This window comes from Myotis nattereri, assembly GCF_964212035.1.
Source record: "Myotis nattereri genome assembly, chromosome: 16".
Taxonomy (NCBI): domain Eukaryota; kingdom Metazoa; phylum Chordata; class Mammalia; order Chiroptera; family Vespertilionidae; genus Myotis; species Myotis nattereri.
Window position 1 is genome coordinate 25,337,367 of NC_138091.1, and position 22,861 is coordinate 25,360,227.

Genomic DNA, 22,861 nt, shown 5'->3' on the forward strand with positions numbered 1-22,861 from the left:
TCCCTGGGGCACAGCCCGCTAACAGTCCTCTCCCAGATACACAACTACCTGAGAAGAGGTGGTTCAGGCCAGTTCCATGCACAACCACAGCCAGGCTGGAGGACGGCCACTACGCTCACCATAACCCTTATGCCTGGGCAGTTGAGACAGACTCTTGGCTCCTCCCTAATGAACTTGTCCTATGAGGGATCTTCCCAGAGCCAGTTTTCCATGCCCCATCACTGGCAGCCTGGATTGACTTCTGGACTTCTATGTCACTGGGCGGCCAGGACTGTGTGCCATGCTCTGCATTACAGTGGAGAGCCCACAGACAGTCTGACTGAGAGAATCCCTTTTCTGGGGTGTAGGCAGGTGGGCCTCAGAGCCCTGGGCAGGGCAAGTGGCTTGATTGATGCCTCTTTGAAGCACACTGAATGCAGAGTTCATGAGGACCCCACTGGACAACTAATTCCTCAAGGGCAGGGCTGTGGCCACCATTCATCTCTCCAGGCCCAGCCCAGCCCTGGGCTGGGCAGGGTGCCAGTGTACCTACTCATGCTGAGCCTGGTCCCTGTGCAAAGTCCTGCCTGGGAGGATGCTCAGCATGCAGCCCATGGCACCCCCTCGCCACCTCCCAATAGCCAGCAGGCCTGACTGCACGCTTGGCTGCCCTCCCCACCCAGCAGCAGGGTCCTGGGCTCACCATCTCCACTGCTTTCAGGTCTACGATCAAGACATCTTTCAGCAGCAGCTGGCCGACCAGGTGCTCCACGTGCTCCACCAGGAGCAAGGCCACCTCTATGTCTGCGGGGACGTGCGCATGGCCCGCGATGTGGCCCACACCCTGAAGCAGCTGGTGGCTGCTAGGCTGAGCCTGAGTGAGGAGCAGGTCAAGGACTATTGCTTCCAGCTGAAGGTATGGCAGCCGGGTGCAGGCCAGGGATGCAGGTCAGGGGGCCTGGGCCAGGGAGCCAGGACCAGGGGAGTCAGGCTCAATACAGAGGTGGACAACTAAGGAATCCTAGAGGTGGTGGAGGTCAGAGTTAGAAGGGCTGTCAGAGATCTGACTGTGCAGCCAGGTCTGGTTGCTCAGTAAACAAAGGCTGACACGCTGCTTTAAGATAAGACGTTCAGAGCCTCTAACAGGCTCCTGTGCCGAATGACGCTGCTTCTAAACTTGGAGAAAGTATGTAGCATTCACCACATGTGTATATATCACTGCCCACATTTCTGGGAGCTTCCTGTGGGAAGAGCACTAGGCCAGCTATTCTGTCCACCATAAAGCCTGGAAAGATGTTTAGGAGGTCCCCACCTGAGCGGGCAGAGGAGGGGTTAAAGATTCTAAGTGAGGTTCAAGCATGATCCAAGCATGACGATTGGGAAGAGAAATGGCTCATGAGTGTAGGAGTGATGGGGACGCTGGGGAACCCCAGGAGCTCATTCTAGCCTGGACCTGATGAACGAGAGGTGGCTGGACCAGCAGGACTGACCGGTGATCCTTGTCCCTTAAAGAGCCAGAAGCGCTACCATGAAGACATCTTCAGTGCTGTGTTTCCCTACAAGATGAAGAAGGATGGGGCAGCGGGACAGCCTAGCGATCCCAGAGCTCCAACAGCCCACAGGAGAAGTTAAAGGTGCTGCCGAGAATGCAGGATGGAGCCAACTCTCCATTATCCGACGTCACAGGGTCTGGGGAGATGGTGGGAAATTATATTCCCAAGTCCCCCGTCTTATTTCCCCATGTCCTTCCCCTTTACTTGACTTGCTACCGAGTAGCAGCCTGCACTGAGTGGAACCTCTTGTCTCCTTGGAGCCCACCCTTCCCCGGCTCATGGGGAACTGGGTTGGCCCTGGTCCCTTGGAGAGTAGATCTGCAATGTGAGGCCTGGCCAGTGGGTGAGTGATTGCACCTCTAGGAGGGACCACCAGGGGGCGACGACGGGCCACTCTGTGTTTAGCCTGGCCCTTCTCATCATGTACAGTTATTTATGCCCTTGTATTTAAAAAGCAAACCCCAGTCAGCTCCTGAGGCTGTTTAGGCCTTACATGTATGACTCCTTGATGGAGATATTTATATGAAATGCATTTTATTTTATTTTATTTTATTTTAAATATATTTTATTCATTTTTTACAGAGAGGAAAGGAGAGGGATAGAGTTAGAAACATCAATGAGAGAGAAACATTGATCAGCTGCCTCCTGCACACCCCCTACTGGGGATGTTCCCGCAACCAAAGTACATGCCCTTGACCAGAATTGAACCCGGGACCCTTTAGTCCGAATGCTGACATTCTATCCACTGAGTCAAATCGGTTAGGGCGAAATGCATTTTATTTTAATCACATTGTGTGTGTGTATTTTATAAGGGGAACATCCCTAAGTTATATAGACTTGGAGACTGTTGGGTGCAGCAGCCTGGACAAACCCCTTCCCCCCAAAAGGGATGTGCCAGCTTGACCTGAAATTCATAGCCGGGCAGCACACGTGCACCTCTGACAAGCCGGGATGGAGGGAGGGAGCACGGGCCTCAGCTGAGCCCCACACAGGAGGCATCCCCCGTGGGCGATGGGGGGGGGGCGGGGGAGGGGATGCCAGCTGTTTAGCGGAGGCCTGAGCACAGCCTGTCTTACAGTCTCTGTGTTTTGCTCTGGGGCCTCCAGCTTCATGACCGTTTGGCTAATAACCTGGATGACAAAGCCCGTGAGGTGGGGCTAAGGGTCAAGGGCATGGCAGTGAGTGAAGGACACGCATGTTCCCCGGGGAAGGCTGCGGAAGGGACTGAGCCATGTTTCCTGCTCTCAGGGGGAACCAGGAAGGCACTCAGCCAGGGCTCCGTGGGGACTGGCAAAATCTGGCTCCCAGCTTGGGTTTGTTCTCTGATTCATTGGCTCCCTGGCCTCCCCACTCAGATGGGGTGATGGGGGCGGGAGAAGGGGACATGCCAACCTACAGGGTCCCTCAGGTGGTCAAGAACATGGCCACCTGGACCGGTGACTCTCATGCTTTCGTACAGGCAACCTCCTGGGATCTCCTTCCAGTGGAGACGCTGATTCAGGTCTGTGGCTGGCCCCAGCGTCTGCACTGTAACAGCTCCCAGGTGCTGTAGATACTGCTGCTTCCAGGACTACACTTGGAGCCAGCACCCTGGTTCCTGAGGCCCTGGATTCTTCATGAGATTAGCAGGACGTGGGCAGGGACCTGGGTCCCTCGGCACTGGCCCAGGGGCTGGCAGGACCCACACACTGAGCCACGTTCCCACCACACGAACCCCTGGTGCCGGGGCCACAGTGGAACAACACACACACGTCTTTCATCTGCGTCAGCTCCTCCCGACTCCAGCCGCCACCTCCTCCCACTGGGACACGGGGCTCTGATGAGCCGGCCCTGCCATCAGCCTTCCTGGCCCTGTCCTGGCCCTCCAGGCTCTGGTCCTCCAGGCTCTGGCCCAGCCCTTGGCCCACCTCAGGAGCTTGGGGCTGTTTCCTGGTTCACCTCTGTTATCAGGTTTCCTGTCAGAGATCCTGTCCATAAAGCCTGAGGACGGCTGCTTCCTCCCACACCTTGTGTGATTTTGGGGGACCCACTGAAGGCAGAAATGGATCTGCACCCCCGTCCCCATCAAAGCGACCCTATTCTCTCTCATTGGCCAGGATGCCCTGATCCCAGACACCAGCAGAGGCCTGAGCATGTCTCCAAACACATTGAATAAACCACAATCACACTGTGCATATGTGCCAACCCTGAGTTTTCTTTCCTCTTTATTTGAAGGGCACTGGGAAAGGGGGGGGTGGTGCAGCTGGAAAAGCTCAGAGGGTGGAGACCAGCAGGTGTCAATCGGTCACGTTCCTGGAGTGGGGGAAGGACTGGTACAGGCTGAAAAAAAAAGGTAAAGGTTGGAGAAAGAGGAGGGGCTGATAAGACCACCTCCCAGGGGAGTGACCAGCTGGTGGCTGGAGCCTGAGGTGGACTTGAATGGAGGGGGGGGATGGGGTCAAAAGGTACATGAGGGGTGGGCCCGGGTGGGAGTTGGGAAGGCCCAGGATGCTCCCTTTCTGCTGAGGGGACTGAACATGGGCTTCAGCCTGCACTGACCCTTCCCCCCTCTCCTCAGATGGTAGGATTTGGGCAGCTGGAGCCCCAGGTGCTGCCCAGACAGAGGGAGCTATGCCTAGCCAGCGGCCTTCTCCACTCCAGAATGGCTGCAGACAGAAGCAGGCCAAGGGCCTAGTTTCTCCAGAAAAGCCCCAGATCCAGGAAGGGCTGGGAGGGCGGGGGCTGGGGCAGGGACAGGGAAGGCAGAGGTGAAGAGCAGATGCAGACAGCAACAACCTCCAGCCCCAGGTCCTGGGGCCAGGAATCCCGCCTGAGTCTGAACCAGGGTCCTCTTCAGTTTTGCTAAGTGAGAGAACAGGCTCAGAGAGGTTAAGCACCTTGCCCAAGCCTGTCCCGGTAGCAAGCGAACAAATACAAAATGGTACCCCGTTCTGTCTGGTTGTATCAGCATACCCTGTCACGCCAAGGCCAGGGTCAAAGTCGGGCTGCCCTGCAAAGGCTCCCAGGAGCTCCTCCATCCTAAAGTCAGTATAGCAGGTGGCAGGGGCCCACCATGCACCGTGATGGGCCACAGGAAGCTGGGTAGGGAGACGCCCTTGGCCTTGCCCCCACTGTTCAAGTGGCCAAGGGAGGGCCAGGCCCTGCTCCTTTTCCTGCCTGAGGCCCTTCCCCACCCAGCAGACTGGTCTTCTTGCCCTGACTGGTCTCCCCTTCTACTGACTGTGCAAACCACATCACTCATTCATTGACCCCGTCCCTACTGCACTCCAGGCACTGGGCAAAGTGCTGGGGATACACAAAGGGACAAGTCACAATCCCAAGCTCATGGGTTTAGGGAAGGACAGGTGGAGTGACGGAGACAGACATGTAAATACAGTTACAGCAGGACATGGTGCCTGGCGTGCATAAAGTTGTGAAATGTCCATTGAGACAGGGTGGGGTTGGGGCATCCAGCAACCTGCCAGGCCGGGAAGATGCCCCTGAGGAGCCACAGTGAAGCAGGGCATTGAAGGGCAGTTAGGGGTTGGCTGAGTGAGGTGGCAAAGGGTCCTCTGGCCCCAGGACAGCAGATGCAAAAGCGTGGTGGCCAGAAGGAGCCTTGAGTGAGCAGTGGAGGCTGATGGAGAGTCTTCATGGGTGAGGAGGGAGGCCGGCAGGTGGGCTGGGCAAGACTGGGGAGGATTCTCCTCCTCCAACTGGGGAGTTTGAGTTTATTGAGCCCGGGGCCTTTAGGGTTTTAAGGAGGGAGTGGATGCCATTACATTTGCTTTTGGAAAGGTCACTGTGGCAGTGGGGCCGTGTGAGGGGGTGAGGGATGAGGGGTCGGTGGCCTAGTCCAAGCCAGTGGCTTCAGGAAGGAGAGGCGTTGGTGCCCTGGAGGGACATTAGGGAGGGAGTGAAGAATGGAGGACGCCTCCCAGGTCCGGGGCCTGGGTGCCTGGTGGATGGAGTTAGGGAACCTTGGATGGGCATGCGGGGGCCTGTAGGCTCTGCCACCTCCTCGCTGAAATAGCTTCTCTCTCAGACCCCTGCCCTTCCTGCTGACTGCTCAGCCTCCCAGGTTCTCCATGTTTAACTCACTTTTGCTTACTGCTCCTTGGGCTTAGGTAGGTCACAGGTATTCTTCAAGCATTTCACCATAGGGACATCACAAATATGCTGTTAAAACAAAAGGTGCCATGGGGTGAAAAGTATCTCTAATGATTCAAGGAAGATTGGAAAGGCAGGGGCCCAGACAACAGGGAGAAAGCCAGGCAGGCAGGGACAGACAGAGTAGGCAAGAGGGCGAAAATAACAGAGATGGGAACAAAGAGAGAGGAGCTCATATTTGTTTCGGGCCTGCTGTGTGCTTTTCCCATCTCGGGAGCACATTCAAAGACCGAAGTGGAAATAACATCTCCACTCCCTGCGCCTGGGGCCCTGTGGGAATGTGGGCCAGGCTTACCCCAATTTCCCAGTTTTCACAAAAAGTCAGACATTCAGGTTTCCATGTGACATCACCTGACCTGGAAAATTTTTGGTAAAATACACACGAAATTTACCACCTTCACCATTTTCATGAGTACAGTGGAGTTGCATTCAGTGCCTTCACACTGTGGTGCAGCCGTCACCAGCATCAGCTCCACAATGCAAACCTGCTCCTGGCCTTGTAGATGTTGGCAACACATTCAAACCTTGGAAAACCCAGAGAGAGTCCAGTAGACAGTGGTGTGGGCCCATGGGGGCCATTTCGGGAACTCTGACATGTATCGCCTCATTGAGCCCACACATACCTCCTGGGGAGGCAGTGACTATGCCCCTTGCACTGATGAGGAAACTGAGCCTGGGAGAGGCAGACTCACTTGTGTGAGATCCCACAGCTGATGACAGTGCAGAGCTGGGTCTGAGCTAGATTCAGTGTGACTCCCAAGCTGGTTCTTTGGGGAACCACATGGCCTCCTAACCAGGGTGGGAGTAGAGAGGGACAGGCAGGAGTGGTAGGATGAGGGAGCCAGAGGAATGTCCGCAGAGTCACCTGGGGGAGAGATTGGCTTGTACATTTGGGCACGTCTAATAAAGCCGAGTCAACTCAAGAGTGCCAATTATACTTTTCTTGTATGATTCCTTGATGAATGTATTTCTGTAAAATGCATATTATTTTAATCACAGTGTGTGTGTGTGTGTGTGTGTGTGTGTGTGTGTGTGTGTGTGTGTTTCATAAGGAATAGAGCCCTGAGTTATATAGACTTGGAGACTGTTGGGTACAGCAGCCTGGACTTAAACCCTCCACGAAGGGTGTGCCAGCTTGGCCATGCTGCTTCTCTGAAATGGGGACGAGGGCAGCGCACGTGCCCCTCCGTAACCTGTGGTGGAGGGAGGGGGCACAGGCCTCAGCTGAGCCCCACACAGGAGGCATCCCCCGTGGGCGATGGGTGGGATGCGATGCTGCACATGATGACAAATCATTAGCAGAGGCCTGGCCACAGCCTGCCTCACAGTCTCTTTATTTTGCTCTGGAGCCTCCATCTTCATGAGATTTTGGCTAATAATGATTTGGCACCTGCTCTATTCCCTACAAAGTGCTGGGGATACAGAAAGGGACAAGTCACTATTCCAAGCTTATGGTTTGGGGGAAATAGTGGGTGGAGTAACGGAGACAGACATGTAAGTACAGTTACAACCAGACATGGTGCCTGGCATGCACAGAGCCCTAAAAAGTCCATCAGGTCAGGGAGGGGATGGGGCATCCAGCAACCTGCCAGGCAGGGAAGATGCCCCTGAGGAGCCACATTGAAGCAGGGCATTGAAGGGCAGTGAGGGCTGGCTGGGGTGAGGTGGCAAAAGGTCCTTTTGGCACCAGGACAGCAGATGCAAAAGCGTGGTGGCCAGAAGGAGCCTGGAGTGAGAGTGGAAGCTGATAGAGGGTCTTCGTGGGTGAGGTGGGAACTGGGAGGTGGGCTGTGCAAGACTGGGGAGGATTCTGCACATCCAGCTGGGGAGTTGGAGCTTTATTTGAGCCTGGGACCTTTAAGAGATTTAAGCATGAAGAGGATGAGATAAGATTTGCTTATGTGATGGTCACTGTGGCCGTGGGTGGGTGTGAGGGGAGAGAGGGGTGAGAGGTCAGGTGGCCTGGACGAAGGCAGTGGCTTCAGGCAGGAGAGGCGTTGGTGCCCTGGGGGGACATTAAGGAAGGGAGGGAAGGACCAAGGACGCCTCCCAGGTCCCGGGCCTGGGTGCCTGTGGATGGAGATAGGGAACCGTGGGTGGGCATGATGGGGCTTAGACCCCCTGGCTGCCTGCTGGCTGGAAGTAGCCTCTTTCAGACCCCTGTCCTTCCTGCTGACTGCTCAGCTCCCAGGTGTCCATGTTCAACTCACTTTTGGTTTCTGCTCTTTGGACTCAGGTGAGTCACAGAGACTGGGGTAGGACTGCACCTCAGACATCATCCTCTGGAGACAGACTGCACGGGTGTCCTGTTAAAACAAAAGGTGTCATGGAGTGAAGAGAAGCTTTAATGAGTCCAGGAAGAGTGGAAAGGCAGGGGCCTCGACAAGAGGGAGGAAGACAGGCAGGCAGGGACAGGGTAGGTGAGAGGGAGAGAGTAAGAGATGGGACCAAAGAGAGAGGAGCTCATATTTGCTGTGGGCCTACTGTGTGCTTTTCTCATCTCAGGAGCATACTTAAATACCGAAGTGGAAATAACATCTCCAATCCCAGCGCCTGTGGCCCTGTGGGAATGTGGGCCAGGCTTGCCCCAATCTTCCCAGTTTTCACAAAAAGCCAGGCATTCAGGTTTCCATGTGATATCACCTGACCTGGAAAATTTTTGGTAACATACACATAAAATTTACCACCTTCACCATGTTGGAGTGTACAGCCGAGGGGCATTCAGTGCCTTCACACTGTGATGCAGCCATCACCAGCATCAGCTCCACAATGCAAACCTGCTCCTGACCTTGTAGATGTTGGCAACACATTCAAAAACGGGAAAACACAGAGAGAGTCTAGTAGACCCTGGTGTGGGCCCATGGGGGCCATTTCGTGACCTCTGACATGTATCGCCTCATTGAGCCCACACATACCTCCTGGGGAGGCTGTGACTATGCCCCTTGCACTGATGAGAAACTGAGCCTGGGAGAGGCAGACTCACTTGTCTGAGATCCCACAGCTGATGACCGTGCAGAGCTGGGGTCTGAGCTAGATTCAGTGTGACTCCCAAGCTGGTTCTTTGGGGAACCACATGGCCTCCTAACCAGGGTGGGAGTAGAGAGGGACAGGCAAGAGGGAAAGGAGTCAGGCTGAGGCAGGTGCTCTGGACAGAAACGGTGACATAGGAAGGATGGGACAGGGATAGCCAGAGGTATGTCCTATCTCCAGAGTCACCTGGGTGAGAGATTGGCTGGAGCTTTTGCTCCACCCAAAGGGCCTAGGCATAGTAGATTGGCCCCTGCACCCCGACACTGGGACAGGTGCCATTTGGATAATCTGACCTGGAAGCTGATGTGTGTCAGCCCCACAGCGCCGGTGACAGAGATGTTGTCCACGCGATGGAAGGGAACACGGTGTATGTACTGCAAAAAGGCAGCTCCATTCACCACCACCTGTCAACAGGAGCACATAGTCCAGGAGAGGTGACCCAGACCAGGGCGGGAGCACACCTGAGCACTAGGACCCCGGCTTCTAGAAATTAAGGCCTGTCAGGTTTTCACCTCCATCCCCTGTAGGTGGGGCCCAGCCTTCAGAGCTGCTCCAGGTACAGGAACACACATGTGATCCCAAGTGCAGCCAAACCCAGCCACCACTTGGCTCTAGTTTTGGCTTCTGAGTTCTTGCTAGTTTATTGCTCTAGGTTTGTCTCTCTCAGCTCACCTGGGATGCCATTTCAATATGCGCATTTAAATGCCCATAAAGTGCTCATGGGAGCAGAGGAGAGGGCACCTCAGGGTGCACACGGAGGCCTGGGAGCATCCCGTTCACACAGAGAAGCACAGACACAGCCATCCCTGTCCCCGGGCCCAGCAGCACTGCTCTGCCTGCAGAGCAATGACCACACCATGCAGCCCTGAGCCGCCCCTGGGCCTGCAGAAGGGCTGCCACAGCATCACCGACAACAAATGCTGTCAAGGATCTGGAGTGGACAGGCTGCAGCAGAGGATGGCAGTCACCTGGAACTTGAGGCCAAAAAGCCCGGGGTGGGTGGGGAGGGCAAGGTATCTAGTTCTTATTTCCTAGTAACAGAAGCAACAGGTGCCCCTGTAGATGCAGGTAAAGAGTGTAAAGTCCTGTTTTCTGTATAACGGCATTGCCTGGGTAATTATTTAAAGGCTTTTCTCCATGCCTGATAGTGACAAGGGCAGTAATAGAATGCTGGGACCACCTAGAATTGTAAGACATATTACTCATGCTCTGTTAGCTGTGATTGTTTTATTCTGATTAAAGACGACACATTCTCACCTGCCTGGCAGTTGCCTTTGGGACCTGGGGACTCACCTGAAAATGCAGCCCATCCTCCCCATGTGGAACTGCCTATTATCGGAAAGATTAACAACTTTGTTGCAGAAACCAGAGCTACCAGCTCTTTGAAGGCCCCAGCCCTTGCATATCACTAGCCCTTTGACGATCCCTAGCCCTTTTGCACACCTGCAGGCCTTTGCACATCTCCAGCCTGCTTACCTGTTAACTGCCCTTTGGCACCCCCTTCGGCTATTTCCCCATCAATCCTTTGCCCTTTTACCCAATATAAGCCGCGGGCTTCTGGTGGGATGCAGAGCAGATTTTTGTGCATGACCTGCGGCTCTCCCGATACTGCTGGTGGTATTGGAATAAACGCTCATTATGATTCAACCCTGTCTCTGCTGAATTGGCTGAAGTAGTGACAGGCAGCTTGGACACTTTGGTTGTCTGGTTACAATAGAGCAGGGGGACAGGCAGTGGGAGGGAGGGAGGGAAGGAGGGAGGGAGGAAAATCCTACTTACCTGGAACCTGGCGCTGTCCACCAAGATGCGGATTTCAAAGGGCTTCCCCATGTAGAAGGGATTCATCCTCATCCTCTCCTCCGTTCCCCACCACCCTTTCTGCCTGGTGTTACAGACCACATAGCCGCCCTCTTCAAACCGAGGGTTGAAGTGGAAGGCAATCTCAGAGTCACTGGGGCCGGTTTTAAAGTCCACAGCAAACCTAGGTGGACGGAAATCAGACAGCGTTCTGGTTTATTCCCAATGGTAGGAGCAGGAGGGCCCGGCGCCTCTGACTTCCACGTGTCTCTGGGAACTTGCATACAACCTGCGTGGCAGGTGGCACCCATCCCACTGTGCTGCCTTCCTTTGTGTTTACCTAATTTGCACTAGTGTGTTTTGTGTAATTATTGCATTTTGCCCTTTGCAGCGTGACTTTCCAGGAATAAGCAGGAACTGGGTAAAGAACAATGTGGACTCAGCCTCAGGAAGCATGGGTCTTGGAAACTGACTGCACATTTGTATGAAGATGCCAATCCAGGAACATGCCCAGAAGCAAGAGCCTCTCATGCCCGATGGGCACTGATTAGAGGCCAGCCCACGGCTGCTCAGTTGGGAAGGGAGAGAACAAATGGAGAGAACATGTGACATTGAGGGACTTTACCTACAAAGACGGTGCCTAGCAGGGGAGGCATGGAATGAATATTGGCTCTCCAGGCAGGAGAACTTCCGGGATGTGTGTCTGTCCTTCATCGGAGGTTGGTGTGTGTCCCACACATGAGGTGTGGGGTGGTGCCCTAACGTCCATAGGCCTGGACCCTGGCCCCCATTGGTACCGTTTGTCATTTGGGAATGACTCAGAGCCATGCTACTGTGGCCTCACTGAACCCAGGAAAGGGGGTGACTCCCTTCCTTTGGGGATGACTATTGAGGCCGTGCTCAGAAAGCCTCCACGTAAGTGGATATTCATTCCTGTCTCTCTCCTCAGAAGGAAGCTTTCACCTTCAAAACTTCCTTTGGGTTCTAAGGAGAGGAATTAAAACAAAAGAACCGTCCAGCCCAGGCAGTGTGCTCAGTGGTTGAGCATCCGTCTATGAACCAGGATTCCTGGTCAGGATACAAGCCAGGTTGCAGGCTCAGTTCCCAGTAGGAGGCCATCCAATCAATGATTCTCTCACATCGTTGATGTTTTTATCTCCATCTCCCTCTCCCTTCAGCTCTAAAATCAGTAAAAATATACTTTTTTAAAAAAGAGGCTCAGCCTCTTTGGCTCAGCGGATAGAGCATCCAACCGCTGATGAAAGGGTCCCGGGTTTGATTCCTATCAAGGGCTCATGCCTCCGTTATAGGCTTGATCCCTGGACCTGGTTGGGGAATGTGAGGGAGGCAGCCAATCGATGTGTCTCTCTCACATACACGTTTCTCTCTCTCTGTCTCTCCCCCTTCCTTCCACTCTCTCTAAAAATCAATGGGGAAAAAACAAGCAAAACATCCTTGAGCAAGGATTAACCAAAAAAAAATTTGAAAAGAAAAAGAAACTTCCAAGGAGCCAGGCTCACAAAAGGGCCACAATAAATGCTTGTTCTGCCTTTTCCCAGACACATGGCCTGAAACCAGCCCCAATGCGAGGTTCTCACCGAGGAGTCACTGTCTACTCCAGCCTTCCCCGACCTCAGCATGAGCATGGTTCACAGCCTGCTTCTTGGGGTCACTCTGGTGTCCCCAACTAATGCACAGCACTCAGGGAAGGTCCTGCTTTCATGTTTTCTGTTCCCCCCACAGGGCCAGGCACTGTACCAAGCCCAGAGGTGGCCCTAATGACATTCTGTTCAATTCCTGCAGAGCCCATTTGGTGTCCCTGTGGAGGAGGCTGAGTCCTGGGTGCCTCCTCAATACCAGCTCCCTCTGTGGGCCCTCAGCCAGCAGGGAAGTGCCCTGGCCCAGAGCCCAGCCAGCCCTCCCTCTGGGGACACGAAAAGGAAAGGAGGCTCCCAGAAAACCACAAAACCGAGTCCAGATTCCTCTGTACACAGAGACTATCGTTTCTGAAATATCTCTGGATGTGTCTTTCCCTTTGTGGTCATCCAGCTCCATTTCTCCGGTCCCTTGCAAACTCTTGCCCCAGGGATGAGAGTGTGCAAAAGCGCCCATGGGAAGAAGTGGGCACAGTAGGTTAGGAGGTAGGAAGAGGGAGAAGGAGAGAGAAGGGGGTGGAGGTTCAGAGGTGAGGGCTCAGGGTTGAGGCATCTGAGAGCCTCACTCTCCTTGGTGTCTCCTGGAGGCACTCAGGGCTCAGGGAGATGTCACAGGGTGCATGTGCCTATGCCAGCCGTGGGCAAACTACGGTCCGCGGGCCGGATCCGGCCCGTTTGAAATGAATAAAACTAAAAAAAATAAAGACCGTACCCTTTTATGTAATGATGTTTACTTTGAATTTATATTAGTTCACACAAACACTCCATCCATGCTTTTGTTCCGGCCCTCCGGTCCAGTTTAAGAACCCATTGTGGCCCTGGAGTCAAAAAGTTTGCCCACCCCTGGCCTATGCCCACCTGGCAGGGAAGGCGATGGTGGAGAAAGCCCACTAGACTCTACAAGCCAAGTTGAGGTAGGGCCGGTCCTGGGATGGTGTGAAGGGATCCAGAAGGTTCCCAGGCCCTGTGCAAATTGATGAAAGGACCACTGGGGTTCAAAAGACATCTGGGATTGAGACAGAGGCTTCCAAGGAAGGGCTGTGTGTGCAGAAGGGCTTCTGTGGGCACCGTGGACCTCAGCAGGCAGCCACCAGGTGTGTGGGCCCCACCCAAGTCAGGCAAGAGTGCCTCACCTCCACACCACCCGGACCTCAGCAGGCAGCCACCAGGTGTGTGGGCCCCACCCAAGTCAGGCAAGAGCGCCTCACCTCCACACCACCTGGACCTCAGCAGGCAGCCAGGGCTGTGTGAGCATTGGAGGGCGCTCGGCCTCTGAGAAGATGTGAAAGTTTTCCCTGTGCCCCAAAGGCCCCTCTTGGGTGGGAGACAGGGCCCAGGAGATGTTTGTATTTTGAATTGCCTTAGTACTTTCTAGGAATGAACTTGAAACAGAAGGAGATCAAATTACATCTGATGCCAAGTTTAAATATTTCCACATCAGCCAAATAGGGGCCCGGAGTAAAGGAAGGCCGTTCTGGGCAGTAAAGGAGGCATTATTTTTGCATCTCTGGGTCTTCGTGTGCAAAGTTCAATCCTAGACCATAATGATCTGCCCCTGGGCTGTCCCGAGACTGAGCTCATGCTCTCCCTGTGTCTATGGGGAATCTACGTTAATGGTGTCCAGATGCTATTGGCAGAGGGCAGGGGTCCTATGCAGTGTTGGCAGGGCCAGGCCCTACACATCCAGCGTCCCCTGAGCCAGGCACAGGCAGCTTGGACAGTGTTGGGTGAGCCAGCCTGAGTCGACAGGCGCCATGGTTTGCTAAGGGGCAAGGCTGAGGGAAATAACAGTTCCAGGTACCTGGTTCCATTGTTGTTAAGAACAGTTCCTTTGATAGTGATCACATATCCATACTGGAGACCCCCTTCAATGGCAAGTGACTGTAGAGAGAAGAAGGCAGTCAGTTAGGGCCCTGCTCCTGTCCGTTCCCTCTGGCACTTGCTAGTGGCCGGCCTGGTGTGTCAGGCACCATGCCAGGGGCCAGATTCAGCTTGAATTGCAAATATGGAGTCCTGGTCTCATGGATCTTCCCACCTGTGAGGAAGCGGGCGGACCTGAATCTGGGGAGTCACACATTCATTCTGAGACTGATAAGGAGACCGCAGGGCTCTGAGACGATGTACCCCAGAGCTGACCTCTCTTAGGAGGAAGTAGCAGCTTTCAGGAGGAGGAAGTAGCACAAACATGACCCCAGAGGGGAAGGAACCAGAGTAGTGAGAGGGGCTCCTGGCAAAGGCCCCAGGGCCCTGGTTGCAGACTTCTGCCCCCTGAGAAGGCCAAGAAGAAGGCATCCTCCTGCCCACCCCACCACAGAACAGTGTGACCATGACCTTTGCCCTCCCAGCCACCTCAGGTAGCACCTGGGTGCTCTGTATCCTCTCCTGCTCCTGCTCCCCAGTCCCTCCCCAGGCCCTGGCAACCTCCGAGGCCCCAGTGAGGTGTCTGCACTCCTCCTCCGCCCCATAGAGCCCGTTTTGTCCAATGCCCTTCCCGGGCCACTTGAAAGGACAATGGTTATGGTGAGGCTTGCATCGTTTTAGAGCCAGGCATCATCCATGTTTGGAGCCTAATTCTGCTGCTCATTTCCTGGGTGACCTCAGGGAGCTTATGTCACCTCTTTTGCCTCAGTTTCCTCATCTGTAACATAGGGGTACATCGTACCTTCTGCGTAAGATCAATGAGTTAGTGAGAAAAGGGCTGGGGAAGAGATTGGCACATAGTAGGTGTTTCTACCACCCCCTTCCCTCCTGGTCTCTGTCAGCAAAATTTCACGCTGGTTTCTTGACCTTTTAAAGCTAACCTCAGGATGCCTGTTATCTGATGTGATCTTAATCTGCATTACTTAGCAGATAACTACCAGCTCCTAGTCAATCTTCAGATTTTTTAAGTAGTTAATGTCTTCTCTAACTTCTCCTTTAAGCCAACTCCCTACAGAACTGAAATGCTTATAGGAGCCAGGCAGGGGATGTGTAGGAGGGAGATCGTCAGGTAGGGGGAACAGGGAGAGGCAGAGACCATGACAAAGTAGACACCATCTCTCTCATCTAAAGGGACAGTGTCCTCTCAGCTCTAACCTGGACGAATTAATTAATTTAGATGGATTAACCCCTCTGTGGGTCAGAGCTTGCTCTCAGCTGCTGGCCAGGCCTGGAGGCTGAGACTCTTTCCCCCTCTTCCTCTCTGGAGGCTCAGACAGCAGAGCCTGGCCCCAGGCAGAGGGTGCACAGCCTCCTTCTGGAGGCCCAGTGTCCCCAGGGGGCACCCAGCCACAGCTGGCACAGGGGGCTCACTCCAGGGCCAGTGGGAGCCTTTCAGGCAAAGAGGCTGCTGCCCCAAAGGTTCTGAGGTGCTTCTGGACCCATTTCCCTGGCTGTTCCTAGTTATCCTGGCAACAGCCCTGGCCATTATCAGGGCCACCGCTACAGATGAGGAAACTGAGCACAGAAGGTCTGGTAACTTGCCCGAAGCCACCCAGCTGGTCAGTAATAGCTTAGGATGTGGGTCCCAGCACCCATGCTGTGAAGCCCCACACAGGCTGCTTCTCACGATGAAGCACAGAACCCCTGGCTCCTGGCTCCCTGAGGGCTTCCCCCACCAAACAGCGTCCTGTCCTGCCTGTGGTTCCAGCGTCCACCCTGGCCTCTGAGGAGGCGGGGCAGATGAGGCCGGCGGGGCTTGGCAAGGAATGGGGCTGAGGCCCTCAGGGCAGATGCTCATGGTGTTCATCTAGTCCTCAGAACAGCCAGGCCGGGGGCGCTTCCTGGCACACGCTGGAGGAAGAGGGAGGTGAATTCAGTTGGACTACACCCATTGTCTTTTTCGTCTGGACTCCAAGGCCCTGTTTTAAGTGCCGATGGAAGTCTCACAGGGAAAAGGAGAGCGGAGGGTCTGCGCTTCTGCAGTCTGCCCTTCTGCGCTTCTGCAGTCTGCCCTTCGGGAGTTGAATTCTGATGATAATGTGGCTAATTTTTTATGATGATACAAATAGCTCAGCCTATTCCTGGGACCAGAGAATGGTCAGCATTCCTAAGGCAAACTCCTGGAGGCAGGTCAGTGTTCAAGTACAACAACTAAGTCAAAGTGTGTCCTGGCCTTGATCTGTTTTAAAAAATAAGAATAAAATATGTGTATATATATTTGACCAAAAGATCAGATATTATTATGAAAAATATTAAAGTATTAACATATTCTCAAGTGACAACAAAAGGTAGTAACCACAAACACAGGCTAATAAAACTTCAGTTTTCATGATTAAGAAGATGGGTTTTTCAGTCATCAGGTACCTGACCAATATAACAGAACATGTAACTGTTGGAACAATGTATGAGACCTTTGTTTCCTAGGCACATATAGGAAACACTTTTCTCCATTGAACAGACTTGACAAGAGCCAAATAAATTCTGTATCAGTTTACTCTAGATTTATTTATTTAATTAAATTTTATTATTTAGTTTATTATTTTCTATAAATTTTTCAGTTTATATTGACCCTCTGCAATTCTTTTAGTTTTTTATAAATTTATATAGAGATAGTTAATTTTAGAATCATGTATTTTTAATTTTTAAAAATTACATAATTTTTAAACTTTAATTGAAATTAACTTTTAGAAACCTTGACCGTTTTAGTGACAAATAAGTAATTACCATGTCTCAGATTGGCAAATATATTTTATAGTTTCTGGAAACGGGTTTTTTATTGGTAAACATACTCAAATTTTAAAGAGATATTTTAAAAATAAAATATAAGATATATTTGTTAACAGATTTAAATCCTTTTTTTTTTTTTTTTTTAGCTTTCCTGCAATAAGAAGCCAAAAGCAGGCAAATTCAGATTCATTAACATTGGGAGTCCCCCCAAAATGTATACACACACTTTGAATAATTTTAAAGGCAGTGTTTAGTAAAATACATTTTATTTCCAAAATTGTTCTGTCAGCTATTATAGTGCATATACATTTTTGGGGAGATGGTATATTTCAGTAATTCATTATCCTAAAATATCTAAATATTTAATAATTTTTATTATTTAACCCAGTAAAACTCTAAAGTTCCAAGTTATTAAAGACCTTGGGAAATCATGTTTAGACATAGGAAGTTTCAGAAAAACCCTTCATTTAAGTTGTGTTTATTTATTATGTCTTAATAATTTTATAAAATGTTAAAGTCCATTATTGTCCAAGCCATTTTTCTGGCAAATTTTGTAACAGGGATAACACCTTGACAATTTTTAGGAGCCTGGAGAAGTGGCAGGGGGAGAAGGCAGATATCAGGCCCTGTGGCTGGTTCCAGGACTGCAGCAACTCCCGGCCTCCAGTGGCTTTAGTGTAAAAAAAGTATATATATATATATATATAGTTATTAGAGGCCCAATGCACGAAATCATGCACTGGAGGTGAGGGGTCTCTCAGCCCAGCCTGCACCCTCTCGCAGTTTGGGACCCCTTGGGGACAGTCTGACTGCCAGCTTGTGGCTGGATGGCCTTCTGCTGCTGCACAGTCTGCTGCTTGAGCTTCAGCAACTACTGCACGTGCACAGGCTGGGCCACCACAGTCTCGCCTGCAAACACCATCGAGTGGGTGAGTCAAGCATGGAGGCAGGCTCACCCTGAGTTCCCTGCGCTTCCCTGAGTCACTGAGTTGTTCAGACCGACTGCCTTCTACAGAGAATGGCACCAGGATCAGGCCTAAGCTGGCAGTCGGACATCCCTCTTGCAGTCTGGGGCCCCTCGAGGGATCTCTGACTGCCTAAACTGGCAGTCGGACATCTTCCGAGGGATGTAGCAGTGCGCCAGGGAGGAGCCCGAATCAGGGCTAGAGGCCATGCCACTTACACTCATCCTGGCCTGCTGCACCTGCCGCCACTCAATAGTGCTGCCGCAGAGTTGAGAGAGGCTCCCGCCATGGCAGCTGCACTTGCCAGCCATGAGCCTGGCTTCTGGCTGAGCGGTGCTCCCCTTGTGGGAGCGCACTGACCACCAGGGGGGCAGCTCCTGTGTTGAATGTCTGCCCCCTGGTGGTCAGTGCACACCATAGCAACTAGTCGTACTGGTCGTTCCACTGTAACAGTCACTTAGGCTTTTATATATATAAACTAGTAGCCCAGTGCACGAAATTCGTGCACTGGGGTGGGGGGGAAAGGGGCCCCTCAGTCTGGCCTTCACCCTCTCCGATCTGAGACCCCTCAGGGAATGTCCAACTGCCTGTTTGTGCCCACACTTTTAACAGATAGCAGCTCCATTGTTGTTTCTTTCTTATGCTTAAAACCATTGGAATTAGTAGGTATTCAAAGTGTGCATACATTTTGGGGGGACACCCTGTATATCTCTAGTCAGCCATGAAAGAACCCAACAGAAGATTTGGAACCCCCAGACAGGGAACCTCACTCACTCCCCACATATCTCCCCACTTCACTTTCCACCTTCGTGGGCAGCAGGAGAATCAACGTTTTCTCTCATTAATTCGGAAAAGCACATCCTGTCACCCGCTGGCCGGCAGGAGTGCGCTGGCCCCCAAGCAAGCGAGGCTCAGTCAGGGCAGCCTTCGCTCGTGGGTGCTGGCACCCAAAGTGCACATTCCTCCTCTACAGTCGCCCCTACTATCCCACTGTTTCACTGAGAGGACGGAATTCCTCTCCACCTCTGACCGAAGGCACCTCAGCGAGGGCCGCCCGTGCTCACCAGGTGTGTCTGTCTGCACCTGCTCCCGCCTCAGCACCTGCATTAACCCCCAGAGGTGATCTTGTAGCTGCACTGGCCTCCGTGGGAACAGGGCATCACCACTCCGCCCTCTCACTGTCATCTCACAGGCGCCCACCCTCAGCACCCAAAACACCCAGACACTCTTCAAAGGATGTGAGCACATCAGAGGGGATGTGTGCACATCCTGTGGGGGTGTTAGGCATGCTGGGTTGATGGAAGTGCGGTGGAGAGGCGGGGGGAACTTGTGCACGCCTTGGTTTGCAACTGTTGCAGGCGCAGGAGGGTGACAGTGTGCTGGGGATGTTCGCACACCAGGGGGGGATGTGCACACCGGAGGCCTCTGGCTTTGCAGATCCCCAAACCCCCATGGTATGGCCAGGAGGACGTCAGTCTGGCCCGCCATGGTGGCTGTCCCTGCGATCCTGCACCTTCTAGGCCAGGAGGCAGATCTTGTGCAACCACTCCTGGGTGCTGATGGCCTGCAGGCGCTATTTCAGCTCAGCCTGCAGGCTCCGCTTGGTGCACTCACAGCTGTCACCACCGCCATGTGGGGAGTACAGGCCACCCTCCGCCAGCCTGCCTCCCCTGTCCAGAGGCTCTCTGCGCTGCTCACCTGCCCAGAGTGACTGGGGCTGGGCGGAAGCCAGGCGTCCTGCCCTGCCCAACCCCGGCCGATCCGCCCCTGTGTGAGCTGCCGTCCCACCAGGAAGGGTCACAGATCCAGGTCCCGGGACAGTGGACAGCCTCAAGCACTGCCCCCCGCCCAGCAGGGTCACAGATCCGGGTCCCGGGACAGCGGACAGCCTCAAGTGCTGCCCCCCACCCAGCAGGGTCACAGATCCGGTCCTGGACCACGGACAGCCTTGCCCGCTGCCACCCGCCTTCAGTATGCAAATTAGCCGCCATCTTGTTGCTTCAGGGTGGGGGTCCCCACTGGGGTGCCTGGCCAGTCTGGGTGAGGGGATGATGGCTGTTTTCAGGCTGGCGGGTGACTGAAGCTCCCAACCTCTCCTTTTTTTCTTTTTTTTTTATTCTGAGATTTATTTACCTTCTATGGCTGTCACTGGAGCTGAGAGCCGGCTTTAGCTCTGAGGCTCAGCTCCAGCTCTGAGACCTCAGCTGCTGAAAGCAGGGATCTGGGTTTGTTTGGGTTCTATAATTGACACACTGTTGCGGTCCTGCTGGCTGAAGCCCGGCTGGCTGAAAGCAGGTTTCTTGGGATTGTTTAACTTCTATAATTGGAACATAGTTGCTTAGAGTGCAAGCTCAGAGGCCGGCAGCAGCAGGCGGGGAACCTTGGCTTCCTCCATCACTGGAGCAAGCAAGCCTCCTGTTCGCTTCAGCTGCCTGGCTGCCAGCCGCCATCTTGGTTGGCAGTTAATTTGCATATCACCCTGATTAGCCAATGGGAAGTGTGTTGGAGGTACGGTTAATTACCATGTTTGTCTATTATTAGATAGGACTAGACTAGAGACCCAGTGCACGAATTCGTGCACCAGTGGGGTCCCTTGGCCTGACCTGCAGGATTGGGCTGAAACTGGCTCTTTGACATTCCCCGAGGGATCCCAGATTGTGAGAGGGTGCAGGCTAGGCTGAGGGACCCCACCAGTGCATGATCAGGGCTGGGGAGGAACGCAGGAGGTTGGCCAGCCAGGGAGGGACTGTGGGAGGGCTCCAGGGCATGTCTGGCCCATCTCAATCAGTCCCAATTGGCCAGACCCCAGCAACAAGATAATCTACCAGTAGGAGCTTCTGCCCCCTAGTGGTCAGTGCACATCATAGCGAGCAGTTGAGCAGCCTTACCATATTATTAGCATATTATGCTTTGATTGTTTGAACAGCTGACTGGTCAACCAAACACTTAGCATATTAAGCTTTTATTATATAGGTCTAGAGGCCTGGTGCACGAAGTCATGTATGGGTGAGGGCTGGTCAGCCCTGCTCCTGATTGGGGTGGGAGGGGCCCATCAGGGGCGGGGCGGGGCTGTCTGAGGAAGGGGCCTCGGCGATTGGCAGGCCAGCCCTGCCCCATGGTTGAACTCCTGGTCAAAGGACAATTTACATATTAGCCTTTTATTATATAGAATATATATCTACATATGATGGGAGTGGCCCCTGCTACAGCTTTGGCAGCCTGCTTGAGGGTACTTCTGTAACTCCAACCCTCTAGAGCAGCCGTGGGCAAACTACGGCCCGCGGGCCGGATCCGGCCCGTTTGAAATGAATAAAACTAAAAAAAATAAAGACTGTACCCTTTTATGTAATGATGTTTACTTTGAATTTATATTAGTTCACACAAACACTCCATCCATGCTTTTGTTCCGGCCCTCCGGTCCAGTTTAAGAACCCATTGTGGCCCTCGAGTCAAAAAGTTTGCCCACCCCTGCTCTAGAGTCTAGCAGAAAGACTTGGGGCATTTAAAAGATTTATTCCCTATATTTTTCTTTCTGAGTAGAATCCTTATGATGTAACAACGTGAAAGCCTATATATCAAAAGAGATCTTATCCCATTTCAAAACAGAAACAAAAATAATCACTAAAGTAAAACAATGAGTACTCAAAAGGAGGGATGGGGACTTTAGCCTTAGAATCTTGTTTCATACCAACTGGCGCAGCAAATGACCTTTTTAAGGCCTGAGTGGCACGAAGCCCCAACAGCAGAGACAGAGGATTCAACAGCGAACAGCCAGCTGACTCCCCAAAAGATGAGAAACTAAGCAAAGAATATCTATAATCAAAGTTACATTATAGACAGACAGGAACTTGCAGAGACTTCTCAAGCAGAAAAGACCGACCGATTTTCTCACACTAGCCAAGTGTCTTGGGCAGCGGATGCCTTGAGAGGGAGGGCAGGGAGGGTCCCTGAGGTAAAGAACTCTTGGCAGCTGCTGGGAGGCTTCTGCAATCCCTGCTACGGGTTCAGTCCTCCACAAGCAGCTGGGCCCCCAGCTAAGTGGGATAGGCCCCCAACTTTAAACAAATTAGACTGAGCCACAAAGAGAAAGAAAAGGGCCATTAACAGACACCTTTATGTACAGTATTTACAGGTGCACATAACAGACAAACAAGAGTTTTACACCGAGCTTCTTATCTGTCCACCCACAGAAACCTCAGAATGTCCTGTGACCCAGGTGAATCAGGCTAAGCGTTCTGAGGCTAGAATTATCCCTATTTTACAGATGTGGAAACTGAGCCACAGAGAGGAAAAACCAGCTCGCCTGAGGTCACCGAGCTAGGAAACGGCTCAACCCACAGAGTCCATCTACTAAGTTCAGTGCCCAAGCCGGGCTGCTGGGTTCCCCGGGAAGCCCTGCTGGCCTCCCCTTTCATCCCAACAAAGCCCCACTCTCCCAGGGCTGACCAGTGCCCTTCTCCCCTCAGCACCCAGGACAGGACGGGCGACCAGAGGGAGCTCAGCGCCATCTGTGCAATGCCCCAATGCGGGTGATTATCATCCCTCGGTCCTGGGAGGCAGGTGAGACCGGCCTGGGGCAGAGGTTGTGTCAGGATTGCCCCATGGGGCATGCCTACCCCCACGCACCCTCTGCCACCCCAGCCTGGTTTCCTCAGAGACCCAGAGCGGCTTCCCTGGCAAGGCAGCCAGCTCGGCCCTGCAGCATCGCCTGTGCCCACTGCCTGGGAACTCACTGGGGTCACGAAGGGAGCCTGGACGCTGCTGAGGGCCATCTCTCCACCACCTCTGTGGTCCCGGCTGCTCCTCACACCAGCCAGGCAGTTCTTTGCACTGGGGAGGATTTGATAAAGAAATAGAAAGCAAAAAAAATTGGGCAGTGGGGGGTTAAAGGGGAGCCAGGAGCAAGAGGAAGTGGGTTTAGAGAAAGAAAGGTAGAGTGCTGGGGGTGGGGGTGGAAGTGGGGGTGGGGGAGGGTTAAGGGTGGGACTCGGGGGCAGGAAAGTAGATACTCCCCTCCGTGACCTTCCTTTCACCTCTCCTCCTGTGCTCCACCCGAAATGGGATCGTGTCGTGTCCGGTTCGTGTA

The 22,861-nt window shown here is 53.1% G+C and overlaps 1 protein-coding gene across 1 annotated transcript; it reads right to left on the reverse strand.

Annotated features, from left to right (window-relative positions):
- Positions 1–3,705: 3,705 nt before the first annotated feature.
- Positions 3,706–22,601, reverse strand: LOC308532243 (galectin-9C-like). Its single transcript, XM_081109590.1, has 7 exons — positions 22,509–22,601; positions 13,965–14,044; positions 10,491–10,692; positions 9,005–9,115; positions 7,892–7,987; positions 5,613–5,690; positions 3,706–3,851 (listed from the first exon to the last, which is right to left on the reverse strand). The coding sequence occupies exons 1-6, from the start codon at positions 22,545–22,547 to the stop codon at positions 5,619–5,621; spliced, it is 600 nt and encodes a 199-aa protein (XP_080965716.1). The 5' UTR covers positions 22,548–22,601; the 3' UTR covers positions 3,706–3,851; positions 5,613–5,618.
- Between the last annotated feature and the right edge of the window lie 260 nt (positions 22,602–22,861).

Coding starts and splice junctions, on each gene's coding strand:
- LOC308532243 (XM_081109590.1), bottom strand. CDS start 22,547: ATGGCCCTCAGCAGCGTCCAGGCTCCCTTCGTGACCCCA. Junction 14,045..22,508: donor AGGCTCCCTTCGTGACCCCA/GTGAGTTCCCAG, acceptor TTCTCTCTACAG/TCACTTGCCATTGAAGGGGG. Junction 9,116..10,490: donor TGGACAGCGCCAGGTTCCAG/GTAAGTAGGATT, acceptor TCCTGTTGACAG/GTGGTGGTGAATGGAGCTGC.